The sequence below is a fragment of the Trichoderma evansii genome, assembly GCF_050947405.1.
Source record: "Trichoderma evansii strain SZMC 28006 chromosome Unknown GGI43scaffold_2, whole genome shotgun sequence".
In the NCBI taxonomy this organism is placed as follows: domain Eukaryota; kingdom Fungi; phylum Ascomycota; class Sordariomycetes; order Hypocreales; family Hypocreaceae; genus Trichoderma; species Trichoderma evansii.
This window is the reverse complement of record NW_028145204.1, coordinates 1,656,787-1,677,083: the sequence shown is the minus strand read 5'-3', so window position 1 is coordinate 1,677,083 and position 20,297 is coordinate 1,656,787. Positions and strand designations below refer to the sequence as shown.

The following is a 20,297-nucleotide window of genomic DNA, read 5'->3' as shown; positions in this document are numbered from 1 at the left end:
CTCAGGTTCCATAGTAATCCCGCAAGGAGTGTGACCTGGACAAAGATGCAGCGTGATTCTTTGGAAGAGCTCGAACGTTAGTTCTGAGAATGTCTTCTAGTTGAAGCTGTCGACCAATAGGTAGCTACGCGGTACCTTTTTCAACGCGGGGACGTTATTTACAGCCGCTTCAAGATCAAACCTCGTTATACGGTCGTGCAGAGAATTTTCAATGACGGGAGAGCGCGGGTGAGAGTTATAACGGCTAAATGCCGGATGAGCCTCAATCCCAAGAGAAGCTTCAAGCTTCCGTCGATCTTCTGTAATAGGTAAATGCCATATTTGGACGACTAAAGCTAAAGGATTGGAGGCATACAGCTAGTGAGCTTAGACCCGCTTTCTTCATCGCATACAGGGGTCTGATTCTCTAGTCTGATAGTTTCATGTCACTCAGCCACGTGCGTGGAGGTGCCTAGGCATTCACGCTTCTGCACCTGGAATTCTTTTCCGCCTGGCATCTATTTGAGTAGAAAGGCTGGCATTTGAATTCATGATCAATAACTCAGCATGACGTCTTTAACTGAACTGCCGATCGAAATCCTCTCCCATATCGGACGGCAACTGTCTCCGCGCTCTCCAGACTCACCTGAAAATGGTCAAGATCGTCTGGACATTACCAGTCATGCACGAGAACTTGCTGCCCTATCTCGGCTCGCAAGAACCTGTAAACACCTGCGAGAAATTTTACAACCGATACTATTCCACAGTGTATTTGATTCTGAACTAACGTCTATCTCTCTCATAAACACTTTGAATGCACGGCCGGACCTTGCTCGCGCCGTGGTTGAAATGGAGATAGAGGGACGCGACATAAGCCCCGAAGAGAATCTGGATGAGATTCTTTCAGCACACGAACAGTCCATGATGACTGAATTGCTGGCGAAGAATTTCCAGACTGAGACGCAGCAGCCGCCCATGTTGCGGGACGACGTCAACGACTTTCCAAGGCATAACGTCTTCGCCGGGCTAGCAATTGCCCTAGTCTCTAATGTCAAGAGGCTTCTCGTTCGTCCCTACTACTGGGAACTCCCAATGTTCAAGCCCGGATCGCTGCCTTGCCTCAGAGAGCTATATCTAGAGCACGGCGACACTGAAAACGGGCTGATTTTGTCCCGCTTCCAGTGCATGCTTCAAGCGGCCCCGGCATTGCAAACACTCAAGTGTCACGCGGTCAGCGATGTTGAAAGCGGGGTTTCGCATGAAAATTTGACGACTCTGGCCCTTTCATATAGCTTACTGACCAACGAGAGTTTCAAGCTTCTCATCGACGGCTTCCCCAAGTTGGAAAGCTTCTCGTATAGTTCTGGCGGCGCATCCGTCAATTTCGAACACGAAGCATCACCCAGACAGATCTTCGAAGCTGTAAGCAAGCGAAGGAGTACCCTCAAGCATCTTTCTTTAGACCTACAACTATCAGTCTACATGGAGGAGCCGGATGAGCGGGACACCATCCCCAGTCTTGCCAGCCTGAAAGCTCTGCAAACATTGGAAATTTCTGCACTGGCTTTGGCCGTGGTAAATGAACCGACAGACGGAAACGTCCTGATCAATGCCTTGCCGGGGAGTGTACGCAGCTTCACGTTGCTTGATCCCCATGAAGATATTGCCGAGGACATAAATCGCCTGGCAGAGATGGCTCCGGAGCGGTTCCCGCATTTGAGGGAGGTTTGCTTCTACAACCCTTCAAACCAGCCCCGTGAGGTGCCGGAAACGCCATTCACGTCTAGGGGTATCAAGTGCACCAACAAGGCTCCTTTTTTCCAGAGATCATAACAGGATGTGGTTTCTGGATGACAAGCCGACCACGGGAAGAGATGGGCAGGCTAACTTTGCGTAGCAACGTCTGCACAACGTCGATATATCCTTCCATAGAAACAGCTTGAAGAGCGTTCCCATAGTATCCACCCTGAGTATTTACATCCGCTCCTTTGCGGAATAGCATCTGCACGATCTCGAAATATCCCCTTTAAGATGCCAAATGCAGTGCATTCATGCTATCTTCATCTACTTTATTCATCGCGTCCCTGTTGCCAAGCATCAGTCCCTGGAGGGCGTTTTTATGTCCGTTGAAAGCGGCGAGTCTGATAGCGTTCATCATGGACGGATGGTTGAGTGGGTCTATGTGAACCTTTGCGAAGTTTGAAGCCATGGATGGTATAAGGCTTCATGAATTAATAGCCAACGAAGAAGAGCTGTGTCAACAGGCGTTCGGAATCCCACACCCGAGACTGTTCAAAACACAGAGCTTAAGCAAGAGGTTATTATAGTTGAAGAACCCATGCATGTCAGTAATGGGACAGGCCTACGAATGCTGCAGTTCTTAGAATGTTTCGCGGAGCTTCCATCGTAATTCCGACTGCTCGTGTACGACGTTGTTTAATGAGCGAAGTCTGCCATACTTAGATGTCTAGGGCTTAAGGATTGGAAGCATATGCTTTGGGTTTTTTTTTTTTTTTTTTTTTTGTTTTCGAAGATGCGGCTCATGGTTTGGCTTGCAATATAAAACGGTAGAGCGAGAGTTTCCCTTCATATTGTGAATGACTTTTATATAGTAGAATTGGATCAGCCTAATTCAACAACGGCTCTCACCAAGTGGCTCTTAGGACACTTGAACGTTGATTAGTCAGCTCGCGTAGCTCAGTTGGTTAGAGCTTCGTACTAATAATTCGACTTTGGTTGAAATCTTGGTAATGCGGAGGCCGCAGGTTCAAGCCCTGCCGTGAGCAAAATTGAATTTTTTTTGTTATTTTTAATTTTTTTTTGTTATTTCATTTCATTTCCTAGTCATGTAATCAATCATAAACTGTCTTTGCGTATGTGCATTCTCATCTCGCTGGCTACTTTAAGATAGTGTTGTACTGCTTCTTCTCTTGACAAAATATCAATCAAAAGGAGAGAGAGAAAGTATATATAGTATGTAATATTCCTTTTTTCTTTGGTTTTTTACTCTTTGGCAATCAGCTCATCAAACAAAGGCTTCAAGCTCTTTGCACTCTTCTTGGGGAACCTCTGCTGCCCATTCTCATAATCAACATACGTCACTCCAAACCTCGTCACGTAGCCATCTGCCCACTCAAAGTTGTCCATCAGCGACCAGGCGAAATATCCCTTTACATTCACGCCGTCCAGCGTCACGGCTGTAACCATGGCTTGGATGTAGTCGCTGTAGTACTTGACTCGGAATTCATCCTCCAGAATCTTCTCCTTGGGCAAATCGTTTTCTCCCTTGATGCTAGTGCCGTTCTCCGTCACGTAAATTCGAGGGTAGTTGTATCGCTTGCTGATCCAGACGAGGAAATCGCGGAAGCCGGTCGGGCAAGGGCGCAGCCATGGGGATTGCGTCTCTGGGCCGATGCACTGACCCTGCTTGTTGTAGAACAAGCAGTCGACGTTGCCCACGGTGTCGTCAGCGGTGGCGGGCGAGGTGCGGTGGCGGATGTAGTTGGATGTGTAGTGGTTCATGCCGTAGAAATCGTTGGAGCCCAGAACAAAGGCCTTCTCTTCGGCTGTAAACGTTGGCAGTCTATCTCCAAGCTGTCTGCGCATGGATGCAGGATAATCTCCCAGGTAGATGGGGTCGGCAAACCATGCCGTGAAAAATTCCAATCTGCGCTCAGCAGCCTCCCTATCGGCTGGGTCTGAAGAGTCCCAGGGATAAGTAAAGTCGCCGTTGAGAACAATGCCAATCTGGCTTTCATCGGTAGTCTTGAACTCCTCTCGGTAGGCCTTTACGGCGCGGCCGTGGGCAACCAGGATGTTGTGACCAACAGTCCAGGGCTCTGAAGTGCTCTGACGTCCTGGAGCAAAAGTTCCCGAGCCGTAACCTGGGATGGCGGAGCAAAGGGGCTCATTGAAAGTAATCCAGTTCTTGACTTTGGGTAGTGACTGGAACATGATGCGAGCGTAGTTTTCAAAGTCCAGAGGGAACTCCTCGCGGTTCAACAAGCCGCCATATCGCTGATGCAGCTCCTCAGGCAGATCCCAATGGAAAAGCGTAATAAAAGGGGTGATGCCCGCCTCCAGCAGGTCGTCGACAAACTGCGCATAGTGGTTGATTCCAGCCTTGTTGATGGGATCGTCGCGGCCGCCCTTGGGGATGATTCGAGACCAAGAGATGGAGAAGCGGTAGGATTTGGCTCCAAGTGATTTCAGAAGCGCAATATCCTCGGCCGTGCGGTTGTACGAGTCGCAGGCCGTAACGCCGGATGAGCCATCAGCAATCTTGCCGGGGATGGCGCAGAAGGTGTCCCAGATGCTGGGACCGCGGCCGTCTTTTTCGATGGCGCCTTCGATTTGGTAGCTATAGATATGAGGTGTAAGTGACTAAGCGCAGAAAAGAGTAATAACGCCAGGTTGTGGTGTTGTTTGATGTTGATTTAAACATGAAAGAAACTTACGCAGCCGTAGCAAAGCCCCACTGAAAGTCCTTGGGCAACATATTTGCAAGATATTACTTTCTTCTTCCAAGAATACGAATGAAAAAAAGGTCTGTTTAGAAACAGATGCACAACCACTTAATAGATCATGCAATGCATGCTCTTTCAGCTAACGAGACGGGTGGGAATTAGCCTCAACGGCCTGGATATATATAATTGCCCCTCCCATCCAGCCTAAGATTCGGAAAATAAACATGGAGAAATACAAAATACGCTCACGGCCCATGCATGGCGCCAGAGGCGCATTTTCCCGGATAATGATGGTGCCCTGCCATGGGTACCTGCGCATTTAGCCAAGCTATCGTTGGGTTACCCATTTTACCCAAGAAAAATGCTACTAATAGTACGGCTAACCCATGCTTGGAGGCTAAGATAATAGGGCCTTCTACCCCGTACCCCGAACTATGGAGTAGTAGTGCTAGTATCATGCACTCCATACGTGCAAATCTAGCGACAGTACTCCGTATCGTGGTCGAGCTAGATAGGAGCGGTATTAGGGAGGACATGGTAGAGCGAGGACGACTCCCAGAAAAGTAATTGACGGGGAAACCGAAAACCACACTTCCCCTCTCACAGCTGTCTGCTCATCCGTTGAGAATCCTCCCCGGCCAACCGTCTTGACCGACAGATAGTCACAAGGTAAGGTTAGCGGCCCTCAATGGGAGCCATACTGGCGGAGGATGGCGATCCGGGCGGCCCCAAGCAGCTTAGCCTATACGTGATTGTCCGAATCATGAGGCCAGTGCCGTCAAGCGGGCCGAGAGATGGGCTGCTAATTGAAGGGTGGTGGGTTCAACTGGAGGGAATCTTGAGGCGAAGAGGTGCATACTGCTCTTGGACAAGTACAAGAACAGGTGCAAATTGTGATGTGTATAAGCAGTTGTCACGTTACAGGCACTTGAGCACTTAGTACGTATTGGGCAGCAGATCTGCGAGTAGCAGCAGCAGTAGCAGCAGCAGTAAGGAGGAGGAGCAGTGGAAGTGGACAGATAACATATTGATGTTTTGCGCCGGCAGAAGGCCGAGTCACTTGATTCGATGGTCGGAAGAAAAGACGATGGTTTCACTGGCGTTGAAACCCACGGCTAGATTCAGCCGAGAACACGTGGGGACTGCGGCGGCGGAACATGAGGCGAGCAATGCAACTAATATAATAAACAGCAATACTACTGGGATTTTTTACCGCTGGCACGGAGCATAACAATCTATCTGCCAGCATTACTCTCCGAAATTGTGCATCTGCACTAGCGAACCGTCTGCATAGGCAGATGTTGCTGGTTTGCGGGTACTGCTAAAAGGACCCTTGCATGCAATTCAGGCACCAGACGGAGTATAAGCAAGCGAAGCTATCGCCCAATGCTACATACGTGCTTGTTCTCCATTGCTCTGCAGTGTACATGTAGCTTCAACCCACGATTGACTCACGGTACGAAACGCCATTCTAGAGATGAGAAACACCATGAAAGAATCATTTTATATTTTTTTAATAAACAGAAAGACAGAAAAAAAAAAAGAGCAGCATTACATGTACAGACCATACCCTTCTTATGCGCCTACTAACATATAGGCTACAGAGCAACCCCAAAAAAGAAACCGATTACTTATTTCCTCGCTGCTGTACGCATCCATTTACACGCATGCATCCGCATCAATATCCGGCAAAGCCACCAGCCTGCAGTTACGTCTCCATTCCATTGTCATCATCAAGATTCATGCTCTCTCAGCTTCCTCTTGCCAAGTTGCGTCAACGCAGCGTCGCCCTCGCCCGTTTCTCCGCCGCCATTCTCCGAAAACTCGACAATGTCCCATTCGATGCTCGTCTGCCCGTCGCGCGATCTCTTAGTGCCGTAGCTCCGGCGCATGTTACCTAGCCGAGAACCCTCGATTAGCCCGTCGAACCAGGGAACGCCAAACGATTGTTGAAGAGCTGTCCTTTTCGTCGGTGTCGCCGCCGGCGCAGCCTCGCTCCTGGACGGCGCATCTTCATCGCCGTCTTCATGGATCAAGCCAATGTCTTCCAGGTCTCGAATGTCTTCCCGAAGCAAACTGCCGAGGGTGAGATTGATAAACTCGGCCTCACTCCGAGGCTCCTCGGACCAATACGATAAGGGCGTGCCGCAGAAACCACAAAAGTGCCGTTTGGAATAATCTTGGCTTGGATGTGTGTAGACTCTACGGATCATGGAATGCGTCTCATCTGGAAAAAAGGCATATGTGGTGCTGTGATACCATGAGAGCGGGACACGAATATAAGCTGCCAGGGGTGTCGCGAGAGGAATCTCTGTTGCACCAAATGCCGTTAGCTGGGGGCCAAAAGCATCAAAACAAAAACAACAGCCCAAAGAAAAGGCAAAAACAAAAATTGCCAAGGGGGGACGAGGCAATCCATAAACCCATGCAATTGGCTTCTTTACGCTCACGACTACTCATAAAGGAAACTGGAAATTCTCTTACGGTGTTGAGGCTCGGTATTGAACAGGACCTGAGCGTCCTTGATGCCGTCCTCTGGGATGGCGATGATGTAACGATTTCGGCCGCATTGGCACCCGCCCCGCAGTGGCCGCGACCCGCTCATGATGCCTGTAGCAGCAGAAGAAGCAGAAGCAGAAGACAAAGAGACGAATGCTCCTCGCAAAGACCAAGAGCCGGTTGTCAAAAGTACCGAGTGAGACAGAGGTGAAGCTAATTGAGAGGATTTGGCGGTGTCGTCGATCGCGAAATGGGTTGCAGAATAAATAAATAAATATGGAAACAAAACAAGGCTGCGGCAGCACAGGCCAAGAAAGAGGGTGCATGGATGGATGACGGAAGTCTGGTGCCATCTGGAGGGGCTTAGGCGTTGTTGTGCGCTAACAGCTTGGGGGGTGGGCGCCTTGGATGGTGCTGGATCGTTCCACTGCGGTCGTTGCGCGTGCTGTAACTTTCTAGAAACTGGGGGCGGATCCAGTTTGGGGCTCCACTGGAACGTCGAGTTGGCATTTCCCCCGCCATTGACGATGGGGCCGTCGCTGTGTCTTGACGCAGTTGAAGCTGTTTTCACATTCTTCTTGATGGCACTAACAGGCAACAGAGCAGTCTGTGATGGGCTCTTTTGCTCGTTCAAAGCACTGCTTATAATGCGAGGTAAAGCAGCCCGCTGTGGTAAGAAACTGCATTTAGTGCATCAGCTCTGATAGCTAAAAGCTAAATGCTTCAATGGCAACAGCCAAGATCTGCTGATTAAGACGGCCAAAAGTACATGTATTCACGTACTCACATGTTTATGTGCTCAAATGTTCCTTTCAACTGCCACCCATCATAGTAAATCTCTACCACCTTTATTCCGTGTATAAACACACTTGTATAAGAGATTTGCGTCACGAAGATTGCGCTGTCAATGAAAGTCGAGTCTAGGCTTGCACACACGCACAAACGCACAATTTTTTTTAGAGCCAACACAAGCATGCATGCCACTAACTCGCCTTTCGCTTTATCATCCCACAGGCACCCCTCACTCAATCCTTAAGGTTTATTCCTCCACAATGTTTCCCGTCCTCAAAACCCCGTAAACTACATAATTTTTCATTCCCTCTGAGATTCTATGGAGCATACAAACCAGGATCAAACACCGCAGAGGCTACCAACTGTTGACAATCCAGCCATCTTCCCTGTGAGGTTGGTGGCCTCCAAAGCTTCCAAGAATGACGATGTGTCCCTGATAGTGGAAGCGCTCTCACTGGCATCTAAGCCGGAATCACGTAACACAGTTCAAGATGTCTTCAGATCTGGCCTCAGAAACTCTCTCAAGAGATCTGCACTCAAGGTTCTGTCCTACCTGCTCGATCATGGCGCGGACATCAGTATAATAGACCCCTCGTGGGTCGTCAATGACGAAGATCCACTTGTCAAGCCTTCGCTTGAGGCGCTTGAGATGCTCATTGCCCATGGCTGGGATATTAACGCCCGGGAAGATGCTGAAGCTTGGCCATTGCTATGGTACTTGGTGGAATATCCCGACCTTGTTACGTGGTGCCTTGATCAAGGAGCTATAGTAGTATATCCACCTAGCGACGATCCTTCACGGGATGCCAACCGCTTAGGACATTACTGGAGTCAGTCGCTCCTTGAGCATGCTGCAAAGCGGGCTTCGGTAGCGACGTTTAGATTACTACGAGAGAAAGGCGCACCTTTCCATCAACGTATACTACATGGGGCCGTTGAGAGAGCTGTTACAAGTGCGCCGCCTTTTCATGGCTCTACCAGCCCTTCTACCAGCCCTTCTACCAGCAATGTCTGGTTCAATGAGCGCATGGCCATGATACGATACCTCGTAGACGAGGCTGGGCTTGATGTAAACTCGGAAGAGTGGCGGCTAGGCAAATATGGCGCTACACCATTGGATATAGTGTCTTCTTACAAGAATGGGAAGGATGCGAGAGAGTTAATCTGGTTCTTGCTGGATCGCGGTGCAGATCTAAACCATGTTTCTATTCTAAAGGATCCTACTAGGGGGGACATTCGACATCCAAATCCACTCGAGGAAGCTCGGCTGATCTCCAACACGCGCTTTCTAGAGGCTGTTCAAGAGTGGCAGGATCGACAGCGTAATAACACGACCTGTGAGATTTTATAAGGCTTTTTGCCTTTTACTGCAGATAGCGGCTGAATGCGATACGCTCTGCAATAACAGGGAGAAATGGCGTTACAATTATTATCTCACAGTTAGTATTCTATAAAAGGGTGAAATAGAATGCTATGAAAGAGACATATAACAGTTTCATTCGTGCCCAACGCTACATACACGTACTGTTCTTCAGATTTACCACGGAGAGTATGGTTACGGAATCGTTAAATGCCTGGGCAGTAAGATGATAGAATAAAATAGATGGTAGATTAAGGGTCTAGTATTGTACTTGACTCCAAAATGCTATCTAACCTACGTCTCTAATTTATTGTGGTTGGTAAGTTGTGATTGTCTGTACCACTACCGACGATATATATACATGTAGTTGATGGATTTGGTCTTGGTTTTGCAGAGGATGGGAAGCAGCAGAACTTACCTAATCGCGAAACTACCACCCCTCACTCAATCCTTCAAGCATTACTCTTCCATAATATCTCCCATCTCCAAGAGCACACAAGTCACATAAAATCTTATTCTCTCTGAGGTTCAATGGAGCATACAAACCAGGATCAACCGGTACAGACATTGCCACCTAGGCGGATAGACTCCGCAGCTTGCAGGACTGCCGATGTGGCCATGATGGCGCGAGCCCTCTCACTGGCATCTAACCAAGAATCACGTAACACAGTTCAAGAGGTCATCCGGACCAGCCTCAGGAATTCCCTCAAGAATTCCGCACTCAAGGTTATGTTCTACCTACTTGATAATGGCGCGGACGTTAATATAATAAATCCCGTATGGCTCTTCAGTGACGATGAGCCGATAGCTAGGCCTTCGCTTGAGGCGATTAAAATGCTCGTCGCTCACGGCTGGGATATTGATGCCCGTCGTGATCGCATAAGTTTGCCATTGCTGTGGTGTGTGGTGGAGTATCCTGACCTTGTTGAGTGGTGCCTTGACCACGGAGCCAGGGTATATTTGCCTGGTGACACTCCTCCACGAGATGCCAACGACATAGACCAAACCCCACGCATATCTCTGCTTGAGAGTGCTGCAGGTAGAGCTTCAGTCCCGACATTTAAACTACTTGGAGAGAAAGGTGCACCTTTTCACCGAGGCGTACTACATGCCGCCGTTGAGAGCGCCGTTAAATACGCACCAACCCTCAATAGCTCCAGCAGCCCCTCTGCTACCGACCCCCGATTTAATGAGCGCATGGCCATGATACTATATCCTGTAGATGAATCTGGGATCGACGTAAACGCAGAATGGTGGCGGGCAGGCAAAAGTGGTGCTACACCATTAGATAGGGTATCTTCGTGCAACAACAAGAATAAAGATGTGAGAGAGTAAATCTGGTTCTTGCTGGACCGCGGTGCAGATCCAAACCGTGCTTCTGTTCTAAAGGATGGTTATTTAGGTGAATATAAGGGGCACGGCATTGAATATCCAAGTCCACTTGAGCAGACATCCAACACATGCTTTCTGGAGGCTGTCCGAGTGTGGCAGGAACGACAGCATAATAACATGAACACAACTTGATAAACTTTTGAGATTTATGAGGCTTTCGGCCTTTTACTACAGATGGCAGCTGAAGACGATATCTGCTTTAGTGACATGGATAAATGTTTTTAGTATCAGCATGTCGCGATTTATAACACAGTGATGATGAATGGATGCATATTGAAGACAAACCTTTAGACGGTAATGCAAGTTTATCTGAGTGGAACAACTCTTATCGACAATCAACCGTACGCCTCTGAGGCCGCTGAATAGACTCTAGCTCAAGCCTTTGTATCGCCGTATGGCTATTGCAGGACCTAGACATGAATTCGATTCAAGCAGCCAAGGATAATCTCTCTCTTGTGGCCCAATCCGAAACAAAGGTCACTGCCACTCACGTCGGATGAGCGTCGGCCCAGACATGAGCGGTGTAAAGAAAGATATGCTGTGCGGGATATAGCTCCACGCAGCTGGCGTAGGAGAAGCTTCGCCGTCCATGTAAAATTTGCTCGCAGAATAAACATCGAATATGGACTGCGCAGAGATATAGTTCAGATTGTAGTCGGAGATCGGTAACTCCCCTCCTCCCCTCTCCTCTACTCTCCCTCCAGGCACGAGCGAGGCTAACGCTTGCAATGGCCAAGGCTCCTCGAATCGTAGATACAGTGATAGTGAATATTGTCGTCCTCGTAACACGAATTACACGTATAATTGATATGCTTTCCCTACTAATGTTACTACCTCCACCGCTACCACCCTTACTAATAAAGCTGGGCGAGGAGCCAGGTGAGGAACAAAGACCGCCAGGTTGTCGCGTTCACCAAACATGATCCCGTTTAGAAAGAAGCCAGCTAACCCGCGTAGTTACATTTTTAGAGCTATAAAACGACGATGTTATAGACGAGACAAATTCTATGCCAAGAAATCAGAGAGGTCGCTTTGACGGCATGCCAAGCCGTCAGAAAACTACACCAAATAAGAACCAGGCAGGCAATCGCAGTTTCCAAGGGCCATGGTTTCTTTTAAAAACTCTCTTGATGATCCTCCTCTTACAACATATTCACATGCGATCTCTTCTTCAGCTACGAGTAACGGTAGTGTGAAATCGCAATATGTCCCCAGATGCCATGATAGGTCTGGGCGCCACCATAACCTAATGTTTCTGCCACTGCCTCATTTAATTCATCTAGATAGCTTCAGCTCTAGTGGGCTGTCTGACCACCCTACGCACTACTTACGATAGTACGGCTATTAACTTGAGACTGCACGCACGAGGTGCATGTGTTGTCAGATAGACTCATGTGCTGTCAGACGGATGCATATATTGTATTGTCAGACAGATGCATGTACTGTCGCATATGTTTATGTTTTCAATTTTGATATTTAATGTTATTAGCAATCTATGAATTATAAAAAAAAAATTTAAAAAAATAAAAGGTAAAGAGTCATATGTCCAAATTCATCTACGGCTACGCAATCTAAATTATTCTTGCGGGGCCAGCCATACAGAATCAGATATTCCTTTCACACATTTCATAGTATTAATATCAAACCATTAATACGTCTTTTTTATTTTACAGCTACTATCGTGGGTCTTCTCCTGTTTCTTCCCAGACATCTTTGTATGTTTCGTCTCGATGGTAGTCATTCGCCCCTTGCAGTCACTTCCCCACAAATGATGCAAGGGACGATACAAACTGAAACATCGGTCAGATCCAACTCAGGCAGTCAGAGTGGTCTAAACTCTTCCGTCGAGATATCCAGGCCTTACTGGCTGCCACGTAGGGTCGATAACTTCACGCACGTTATTTTTCTCCTGTAACGAATCAGCTATGACGAAGTGGTATAGCCTTATGTTGGCTGAGCGTCGGGAAGGCGACTAGCTGTCTAGACTACCTAAACGAGTGACGTGAATGGTATGTTCCAATAGTCGAATATGCAGCCGGAGATCTCTTAGATAAAACATCACACTAAGAACTCAGACCTTGTAAGATTTGTTCCCGGAATGGTGTTGGTGTAATCTAGAAAGGTGTGTGTTCGGGTCGCGGGCCTGGTTGATTGGATACCGGGTATCATCTTGGTCTTGCTCCACGTCATATGTCTCGGCCAAGCCAAGCCCACCTCCATCCTGATCCCATGGACCAGGTTGTGATGCCTCCATAACCTCGGAGCTTATGCCCAGTCACGATTCGAGGCTCAAGGGATGAAAAAGGGGGTGCTTTGATTCAGTGGCGACTACTAATTGAGGCAAAAACGATAAATATCATGTGGATTGTCTTCCACCCAGCAAAATACTCTGCTTCTCTATCCTCTTTTTCATTACCATTTCAACATTCGGTTATTTTACATATTTGGTTAGCTAACTTTCATTTTACTATCTCACTGTCCATTCATGTGACCAATCTAATCAGACTCTTTGATCATCTATTTGCAGATTTCAACATGCCGTGGAAATTTACGTTCACCAACGCTTCCACGGGCGATGGCGATGACACACTGCTCAAACTCATCCTCATTATAGGTGATCAAGTTGAACATCAGGAGCCCATAGATATCAAGAAGGGAGATTCAAAGACAGTCGAATTGAGAAAGACTGACAACTGTCTTGTGTACAACCACGACGAGTCCATCATGATGCTTAACGTACAATACAGGTTCCATGGTGAGATAGACATCGCAGAACCAGAAGAGAGTAAAACTAGCAAAGTTACGCTTTTACTAGAATACTAGATTTATAGATGAGGTAAGTGTATCATACGATTGATCTTGAGCATTTTAGATGCTAACCAATTAAACACAGACTAAATGGCCAAAACTTGGGAGAAAATAATGACCACATGGGGGGATCAGAAGATAAGCAATCACAAGCAGAAACTGTAGATAAGCCAACATGATAGTGGGTAGCTTATTCTTTTCTCTTCTCCTTTTTCAATACAAATGGCATTATGATATTTCTATCGTGGCTTCTATCAGGTATCGCGCTTTCTTAAACGAATTAAATGGCTGTGGTACCATTCATTCCAGTAAGTGTGTTGCTAGCATCACAGTAATCAGCTACATATCAAATCATCTGCGACGCACCTATGTCCATTTCCGGCCCATTTTAGCAGATTAACGTGTTCTCAATAAGGGCCGCGACACGCATACCTACCGCAACGTCTTGCCAAGATGCGCCTATGCTTTAATATGCTGATGGCGAATCCTTTTAAGTAGGCCGGAGCGTGCCCTAGTGTCCGCTTCTACCTAATTCATACTCCAATTCTGCGGCTTATGTCTTATTGATTAGGAGTGTGTATCAAGACAAACTTCTTGCAGCCTGCATACCGCTGAATGCAGCTAATGAAGCTCCCTTTACACCTTAAAAATGGGCCACAATATTTTTGTTTAATGTCCAAGCCAAGACCCCAATAGGTTATGTATTGGGCTTGATAGTACAACCAGATTCATTACTTCTATTGGCTAACGTCCATTTTCTCCATTGTTTCCAAAGACACGGATACCTTGTGTGAGGGCTTTATACCTGCTAAGAAAGATAATGCCCATTATCATTGCCATTTATGTACATCAATATTACTTTTTACCTTTCCTCATAGAAACTTTTCAATGTCTCGGAGACCAATAACAAAGAATTTTAGGCCCCTGGCCGACATAAAATTAAAATATGCATACGTTGCCAAACATGGTGAGTGGATTAATAACTGGATTAATAACAGGATTAATAACAGGATCTATTAAAACTTCATTTTATTTGCGCGGTATTAGAGATCGTAAAGATTGCTGCTGATATAGCCCGTTTTGGTTCCAAGCGCCATATCATTTGTTTAGAACTTGTATGTATCATGAAAGAAGAGCATATGTAACATTTTCTCATGGGCATCAATCATATTTTTTACATCAACAGCGCCACTCCGTTAAGGAATTAGTCAAAGGAAAGCTATACCAAGAATGCTGCTTAATACAAAGCCATACATGACCCTATGCCCAGATCAAGAGCAGATAATGAAAATTACAGACTGAAATGCATAAACAGCAAGGAATAACAGTACTTGAGTTGCCGCAGAGCATATGGTGTCATATGCCTTTGAAGTGTTTTGATTTATCTGTTTCATGATCACGTAATTCATAGTAGAAATGAATATAACGTTTCCGTGATATAGAAGTAGTGAAATCTAATGTATTAGTTAGTAGATGTAGTAGATGTAGTAGATGTAGTAGATGTAGTAGATGTAGTAGATGTAGTAGATGTAGTAGATGTAGTAGATGTAGTAGATGTAGTAGATGTGGTAGATGTGGTAAAGGGTATTCTACAAGAGCCTGAGCCAAGCCAATTCTCGTTGATTACATGTAAATGGGCTTTCCCCTAAATGGACTATAGCAATGTGCTATTTGAGATTCCATGCTCTTCTGAATTCAGTGCCGCATTCGGGACAAACGTTGTAGTTTTTCCAATGAAGATTATGGGCAAAAAGTTGTTTAATATCAGCTTACACAGTATTAGCATGCTCAGTATTGGTTTCTCGTATTCATTGACTGGATTTTTTCTAGAATTGATGCTATGGTTTTCTCAGCAGTGGCGTAATAATAGACCAATACTCGAAAAGCTTTCTTTACAAATAAGACATGTTGAAGAAAGATATTTATATCAGAGCCCTTGCTTATCCAATGCTCAATTATCACAAGTAGCATGTCAAAAGAGGGTTGAGGCAGCTTGGTTATAATATTGGAAGCTTCCAGACTTGATCCCCGAGCTCCTTGTCAAAGCTCCAAAAGTAGTGGTGTAGGGGAATTTATTATAAGATTCAGCGGCAGCATAGTTCCTCATGGCCAAATTTGTAAAGCCTAAATTAAACTTAATAATCTGTAAAGAAAAATCAACCTGTTTAAAAAGGTTAAATGTCTCGCTATTAGTTAATAGAAAGTTAAGCACCATGGCAATTCTGTAGTCGGGGCCTTTACATAAAGATATTCTTAAGCCATGGCATACCCATAGTACTATAAGAAGGCTTTACTGATTTAATATAAAAAGCTATAAGATTTCTAACTTATTTGCCGCTAAATTAGCTTTCTTATAATTAGCAATTTTTTTACTAAAATAAGCAGCTATTTAATAAACTATAATATTCTTATTAAAATTAGCCTCCCTATGCCCTGCTGCTTTTATATATTAGTTACACTAATCTTCCAGAGCACGAGTTAAATGATAGCCAAATACAGTTGTTATATTCTAGTCTTAATTATTTTTTATAACTTAAGGTTATAATAAAAAGTGAAATGGATAAAATACTTTCTCTGGTTAATCAGGGGCTGTAATTGTAAGGTATATAGTAAATTCTTATAAAAGGCTATATTTCTCTTTAATTAGTATAACTGTATCTAATAACACAGGGCTAACAATAATTTCTTAATATAAAGCTTTGGAAAGAGGTTTTTTACTGCTGTGAAATAACTCTGCAGCAGAGAGCCCAGAAAATAACTGGTCAGCAGTAGGACTCTTAGTTCCAGTTCTTATTACCTCAAGAACCTCCATTTGTTGGTTTGTTGACCGCTTTATCCACTTATCAATTTGGTTGGCATGTGATAATGTAAGGTGGAAAATGTGTTCCAAGCTGGCCACATTGCAAAGTGCATTATATATCCATATTTACCGAGCTTGATCACGTTCCCTCATGCTTATGAACCATGCTAAGATTAATGCTAAGAAGATAATTGGATGTCTTCTTCTGGCGTTGTTTATAGATGATGCAATTAAGCATACATTTGGCATTGCATGGTATGCAATGCGATCTTCCTTTATAGCGTAGGGATAAGTGGCTTCTAGGGAAACGCGACCTGGTCTCTCTGACCACGACAATGGTATTCCAGTGTAATCCCACAGTCTTGATATCACCTCGCCAGTGAGATGTAAAGAGCTTTTCAAGGCTCGAAAAACATCTTTAGCATCTGCTTTCAGGATATCAGAGGTTTTGTTTGGCAGCTTCTAATCAGTTTCCCTTTGGTTTTTACTTATAATGGATTTGATATGGTCTTCAGCGTTACTCTTTGAAGCAGCTGGAATGAATTTTGGGGTTTGCCACAGCTATGGCCTGATTCGAATAATAGTTGATGTAGGAAGTGTAGTCTTATCACTGAGTGCAGTGATACCCTTGTCGCTGGATGTAGCAAGATATTTCCCCATGCTGGCTGTGGAAAAGGGGTTTGAATTACTGGATGCCATTGAGAGACTCTCCTCGCCAGAAGTGGGAAAGGAATGTTTATAGCCAGATGCAGCAGAGTTGTTTAAATATAATCTCTTCCCTTTCTTTTTATAAGATAAGTGCACCAAGTCTCCTGGAATGTTTCAGCTGTCTTCTATAATGGATTCGTGAAATCTCCCTAACACTTGGGCGATTTCGGTGTTTGGGAGAGGAAGGGCTTGTAGATCCGCGTAAAGCATAGCAAGGTTAAATTAATTATTCTCTCGTTGCCACATCTGAGTGGTGATATATGGCATATCTTCTGGTCGGTGTGCCACTTCCTGGGAGATTGAGGTTTCTCTCTCATATTCTGCGTCTAATTCTGCCAAAAGACGGCCGCGCTTGGCTGGTGTGGTTGGTATGGTTTGGAATAGGCGTCTAGAGATGGGATAGCTGGGCCCATGACGGGTTCATCGAAGTCGGCGAATTCATTTTCGAGCTAGCGTCTTGTTGCTTCTTGGAAGAATTTACTAACCGCTATACGATTCGACCATTTCGACTTCATTGATGGTGGGGAAGAGGCTAATCAATATATATAGACCACAGTCAAGCAGGATCATAGACTGACTGTCCACAAGATTACATCCTACACCATAAAATACTTAAATTTGGTAATCTATGTTAATGCAGGCCCACCGTCAAACTATTAGGATATTGCAGAACAATTGCAAAGGAAGACATTCATATATTCAGGGTGAGAAGATATTATCTCTATATCTTGAGGGAGAATCTTACCAGCGCATAAAACTGATATAATTATATGATACGTTGTAAGTTAAATTTCTCAACGATCTATATATCATACTATCATTAGATCTCTCGCATCTGTAGATTTAGCTAAGAATATTGTCTGGATTTAGACAAAGCGTATGGCGATAAGCAATTGTTCTATAACATGGGAAATCTTACCTAAGGTAAGTGAATATTTGTACACTCTGGGGAGAGATTAAAAAGTCTTCAATTATGAATATAGAAGAAAAATATTCAGCAGTTATTATTTGCGATATATGTACAGTACGAATAAAGTTGTTGGGCTAGAAGTCAAACCTAGGTGTTTCGCTACTCCACCATGACTATAGTCTATATACATAAATTAGCTTCTCCCCCACCATCAATTAAGTCGAAATGGTCGAATCGTATAGCGGTTAGTACAGTTTAATAAGTACAGTAAATAATAAAGGATATGCTATAGACCTTGTCTTTAATGGCCTGAAGACGAGCATACAGATGAACAACTAACTTCCCTGCGGGTTAGACCACAAGATAATTGAACCTATAATACATGTATGTACTCAACCCAGACCGCCTCTGCCCCTCAAAAGGTGCCCAGGACAAAATACCGCGCCTCGTCCGATGCTATCGAAGCCTTTACATCAATTATACAGTAACACGCCGCATAACCAGCGGAACCCCTGGATACCTCCGAAAAGTGCGAGGAGCTGACCGAGGCCGATCTCGCGACCTTCCGCCCTGCAATCGAGGGATCCGGCCGCAAGGCCCTTGGGATAAAGAAAGCACAAAGGCCCAGAAACGCATTGCCTTAGACCACACTACAGAAAGTAAACAAGCTCTTTAGAGAAAGGCCCCAGCTTAAAGGGGGGGGCCCGGGGTGGGGAGCCATCACCTACTATAAGTCTACCCACAGAACCTAAAGCCGAGATATTTGATACCGAAATCACCATCGCACTCTCAGCAGCGCAAAGCACTGCGAGATTTCTCGAAACACAGCTGCATACTACTTCCTGGATAACCAGGCCGTAGTGTCAGGCATGCTGATAGCAATCTCAGATGAACCACAGAATAATTTTTTAGTGTTTAGGGATGTAGTGAAGAAAAATGCTTAAAAAAGCTGCCAAACTTTCATGCCTTAGGTACCTGGACACCAGAATGTAGAGAGAAACGAGGCCGCTGACGTCCTCGCGAAGGAAGGCTATATAAGCTGACCCCTCACCTCTACCTGAAAGCCAACCTTCACGCGCCTGCTACATATGAACAGGAATCAAGCTTACTCTTGCTAAATTATAGTGGAAAGATAACATACCAATAACTACTACTACTAGAGACTCCCTTGGCTTAATAGCCCTGAGGAACTCCAGCTCCCCCGCCCACGCTGCACCGATTGCTCGCCGAAAGATCAAGCCATGGAGATACATAGGGCTATCACAATCTGTTCCAGCATAATACAGACAGCCCAAGAATCCAGGTCACATTTTTCAGTGCAAGGGAACATACCACATTCTCTCAAAGAAAACCTGTGAAGCAATGAACAAGAGGACTTTCCTTCTAAGCCCGGAGGCACATACCGATTTCCAAAAATTCGTCAAGCAAGCACTGCCGTACGAGGACAACCCAAACTTTCACGAGGGCTCTCAGCCCTTCCGGCCCCGAAGAACCCACCCACGGACCCGCTAACGCCGGAACCCCGGGGGCCGGAATCACTCAGCTGACGGAGGAGCCTAGCGACCGACAAGCCAAAGGCCAACTTGTTACAGGAACTAGAGACCCTATAACACCCCGTGCCAACTACATGTATAGAAGCCCGGGCAAACTCCCCAAGCCAGCTGTCATGTCAAGGCACACAGCAACCGGCGAGACAACCCCCGAAGGAATACAGGGACCGAAGCCCCTAAACAAGCTAACTGACTAAAAGATTCAGGGCCCGAAAGCACTCAATGAGTAAACCAGCTATCCGAGGGACACAGAGGCCGAAGCCCCTGGGCAAGCCGCTGCGTCTGGGCACACAGTACATATATACATAAGTTAGAAAACCAACCAACCGATGACCACAGGGCCTTAAGTCCCAAAGCAAAATATATGTGCCCACTGAACCAATGAACACAGCACGGCTCGGAACCCCTGAACTGACTGCTGCTGCAGAGCTTACAGCAGCCGGCAAGTCAAACGTTCAACCCACTCATGGGCCACAGGCCCTGAAGCATCAACCATTGCGTCAGCTACAGGCGGGTTTCCCCTATTCCCCTACGCTATCCAACAAAGTCAGAGTCGTAGAGCCCTTCCAGAAACGAATTTGCGGGCAACCTCGGTATGGTTAGACCCCCGGGGATCAACTTTCAGAAGGGTTTGGCAGAGGTTACGTACCAACTGCTAGCGAAGCCGGAGCCTACGAGCCTGTTCAGAAGGACGCTATAACCACTACCAACAAGATATGGTACAGAGTACAGAGCCCGCTCCTGCCTCGGCCTCAGGACCCAGCTGCCAGTTTTGGGCTCGTGGTCCAATTCCTATTTTCCGCAAATTTCATTTATGTGGGAAATCGGTCAAATCGACTCATAGCCATATAAAGGGAAAACCAAACTTGCCAGATTTTGCAATCCAGCTTAGGAGGAAAAAAGAAGCAGCAGCTTAGAGCTACCATAGACCTCAATGCATACAAACAAACAAGAGGTGGTGTTGCCTAATTGGGCTAGCTCTATCAGGAACATGCGTAGCGTACCACAGTACTCCATAAAAACTCTTCGCGAT

The 20,297-nt window shown here is 45.8% G+C and overlaps 6 protein-coding genes and 1 non-coding gene across 7 annotated transcripts; 5 read left to right on the top strand and 2 right to left on the bottom strand.

The window, feature by feature from the left end:
• Positions 1-319: 319 nt before the first annotated feature.
• Positions 320-2,510, top strand: GGI43DRAFT_393598 (uncharacterized protein). The gene is made up of 2 exons (XM_083204688.1): positions 320-360; positions 411-2,510. Exon 2 carries the CDS (start codon positions 547-549, stop codon positions 1,810-1,812), a length of 1,266 nt encoding a protein of 421 aa, XP_083065074.1. The 5' UTR covers positions 320-360; positions 411-546; the 3' UTR covers positions 1,813-2,510.
• Positions 2,511-2,642: 132 nt separating this feature from the next.
• GGI43DRAFT_393596 (glycoside hydrolase superfamily) lies at positions 2,643-4,575 on the bottom strand. The gene is made up of 2 exons (XM_083204687.1): positions 4,437-4,575; positions 2,643-4,339 (listed from the first exon to the last, which is right to left on the bottom strand). The coding sequence occupies exons 1-2, from the start codon at positions 4,475-4,477 to the stop codon at positions 2,983-2,985; spliced, it is 1,398 nt and encodes a 465-aa protein (XP_083065073.1). The 5' UTR covers positions 4,478-4,575; the 3' UTR covers positions 2,643-2,982.
• GGI43DRAFT_t31 lies at positions 2,666-2,765 on the top strand. The gene has a single exon. It is a non-coding gene; the product is annotated as a tRNA-Ile (tRNA).
• A 1,603-nt stretch (positions 4,576-6,178) lies between the features above and the next one.
• GGI43DRAFT_379616 (uncharacterized protein) lies at positions 6,179-7,050 on the bottom strand (the record flags this gene model as incomplete). Its single annotated transcript, XM_083202869.1, has 2 exons — positions 6,179-6,756; positions 6,930-7,050. 2 exons carry the CDS (start codon positions 7,048-7,050, stop codon positions 6,179-6,181), a joined length of 699 nt encoding a protein of 232 aa, XP_083065072.1.
• A 1,005-nt stretch (positions 7,051-8,055) lies between these two features.
• Positions 8,056-9,087, top strand: GGI43DRAFT_379615 (uncharacterized protein; the record flags this gene model as incomplete). The annotated part of the gene is made up of 1 exon (XM_083202868.1): positions 8,056-9,087. One exon carries the CDS (start codon positions 8,056-8,058, stop codon positions 9,085-9,087), a length of 1,032 nt encoding a protein of 343 aa, XP_083065071.1.
• Positions 9,088-9,717: 630 nt separating this feature from the next.
• GGI43DRAFT_429601 (ankyrin repeat domain-containing protein) lies at positions 9,718-10,734 on the top strand (the record flags this gene model as incomplete). Its single annotated transcript, XM_083209138.1, has 2 exons — positions 9,718-10,427; positions 10,533-10,734. 2 exons carry the CDS (start codon positions 9,718-9,720, stop codon positions 10,618-10,620), a joined length of 798 nt encoding a protein of 265 aa, XP_083065070.1. The 3' UTR covers positions 10,621-10,734.
• Positions 10,735-12,818: 2,084 nt separating this feature from the next.
• On the top strand, positions 12,819-13,532 carry GGI43DRAFT_393592 (uncharacterized protein). The gene is made up of 2 exons (XM_083204686.1): positions 12,819-13,324; positions 13,382-13,532. The coding sequence occupies exon 1, from the start codon at positions 12,847-12,849 to the stop codon at positions 13,309-13,311; it is 465 nt and encodes a 154-aa protein (XP_083065069.1). The 5' UTR covers positions 12,819-12,846; the 3' UTR covers positions 13,312-13,324; positions 13,382-13,532.
• The last annotated feature ends 6,765 nt before the right edge of the window (positions 13,533-20,297 follow it).

Bases quoted from the DNA above. Each gene is read 5' to 3' on its own strand.
- GGI43DRAFT_393598 (XM_083204688.1), top strand. From the start codon at position 547: ATGACGTCTTTAACTGAACTGCCGATCGAAATCCTCTCCCATATCGGA.
- GGI43DRAFT_393592 (XM_083204686.1), top strand. From the start codon at position 12,847: ATGTGGATTGTCTTCCACCCAGCAAAATACTCTGCTTCTCTATCCTCT.
- GGI43DRAFT_393596 (XM_083204687.1), bottom strand. From the start codon at position 4,477: ATGTTGCCCAAGGACTTTCAGTGGGGCTTTGCTACGGCTGC. The intron at 4,340-4,436 runs GTAAGTTTCTTT...TCATATCTATAG, and splicing joins TGGGGCTTTGCTACGGCTGC to CTACCAAATCGAAGGCGCCA.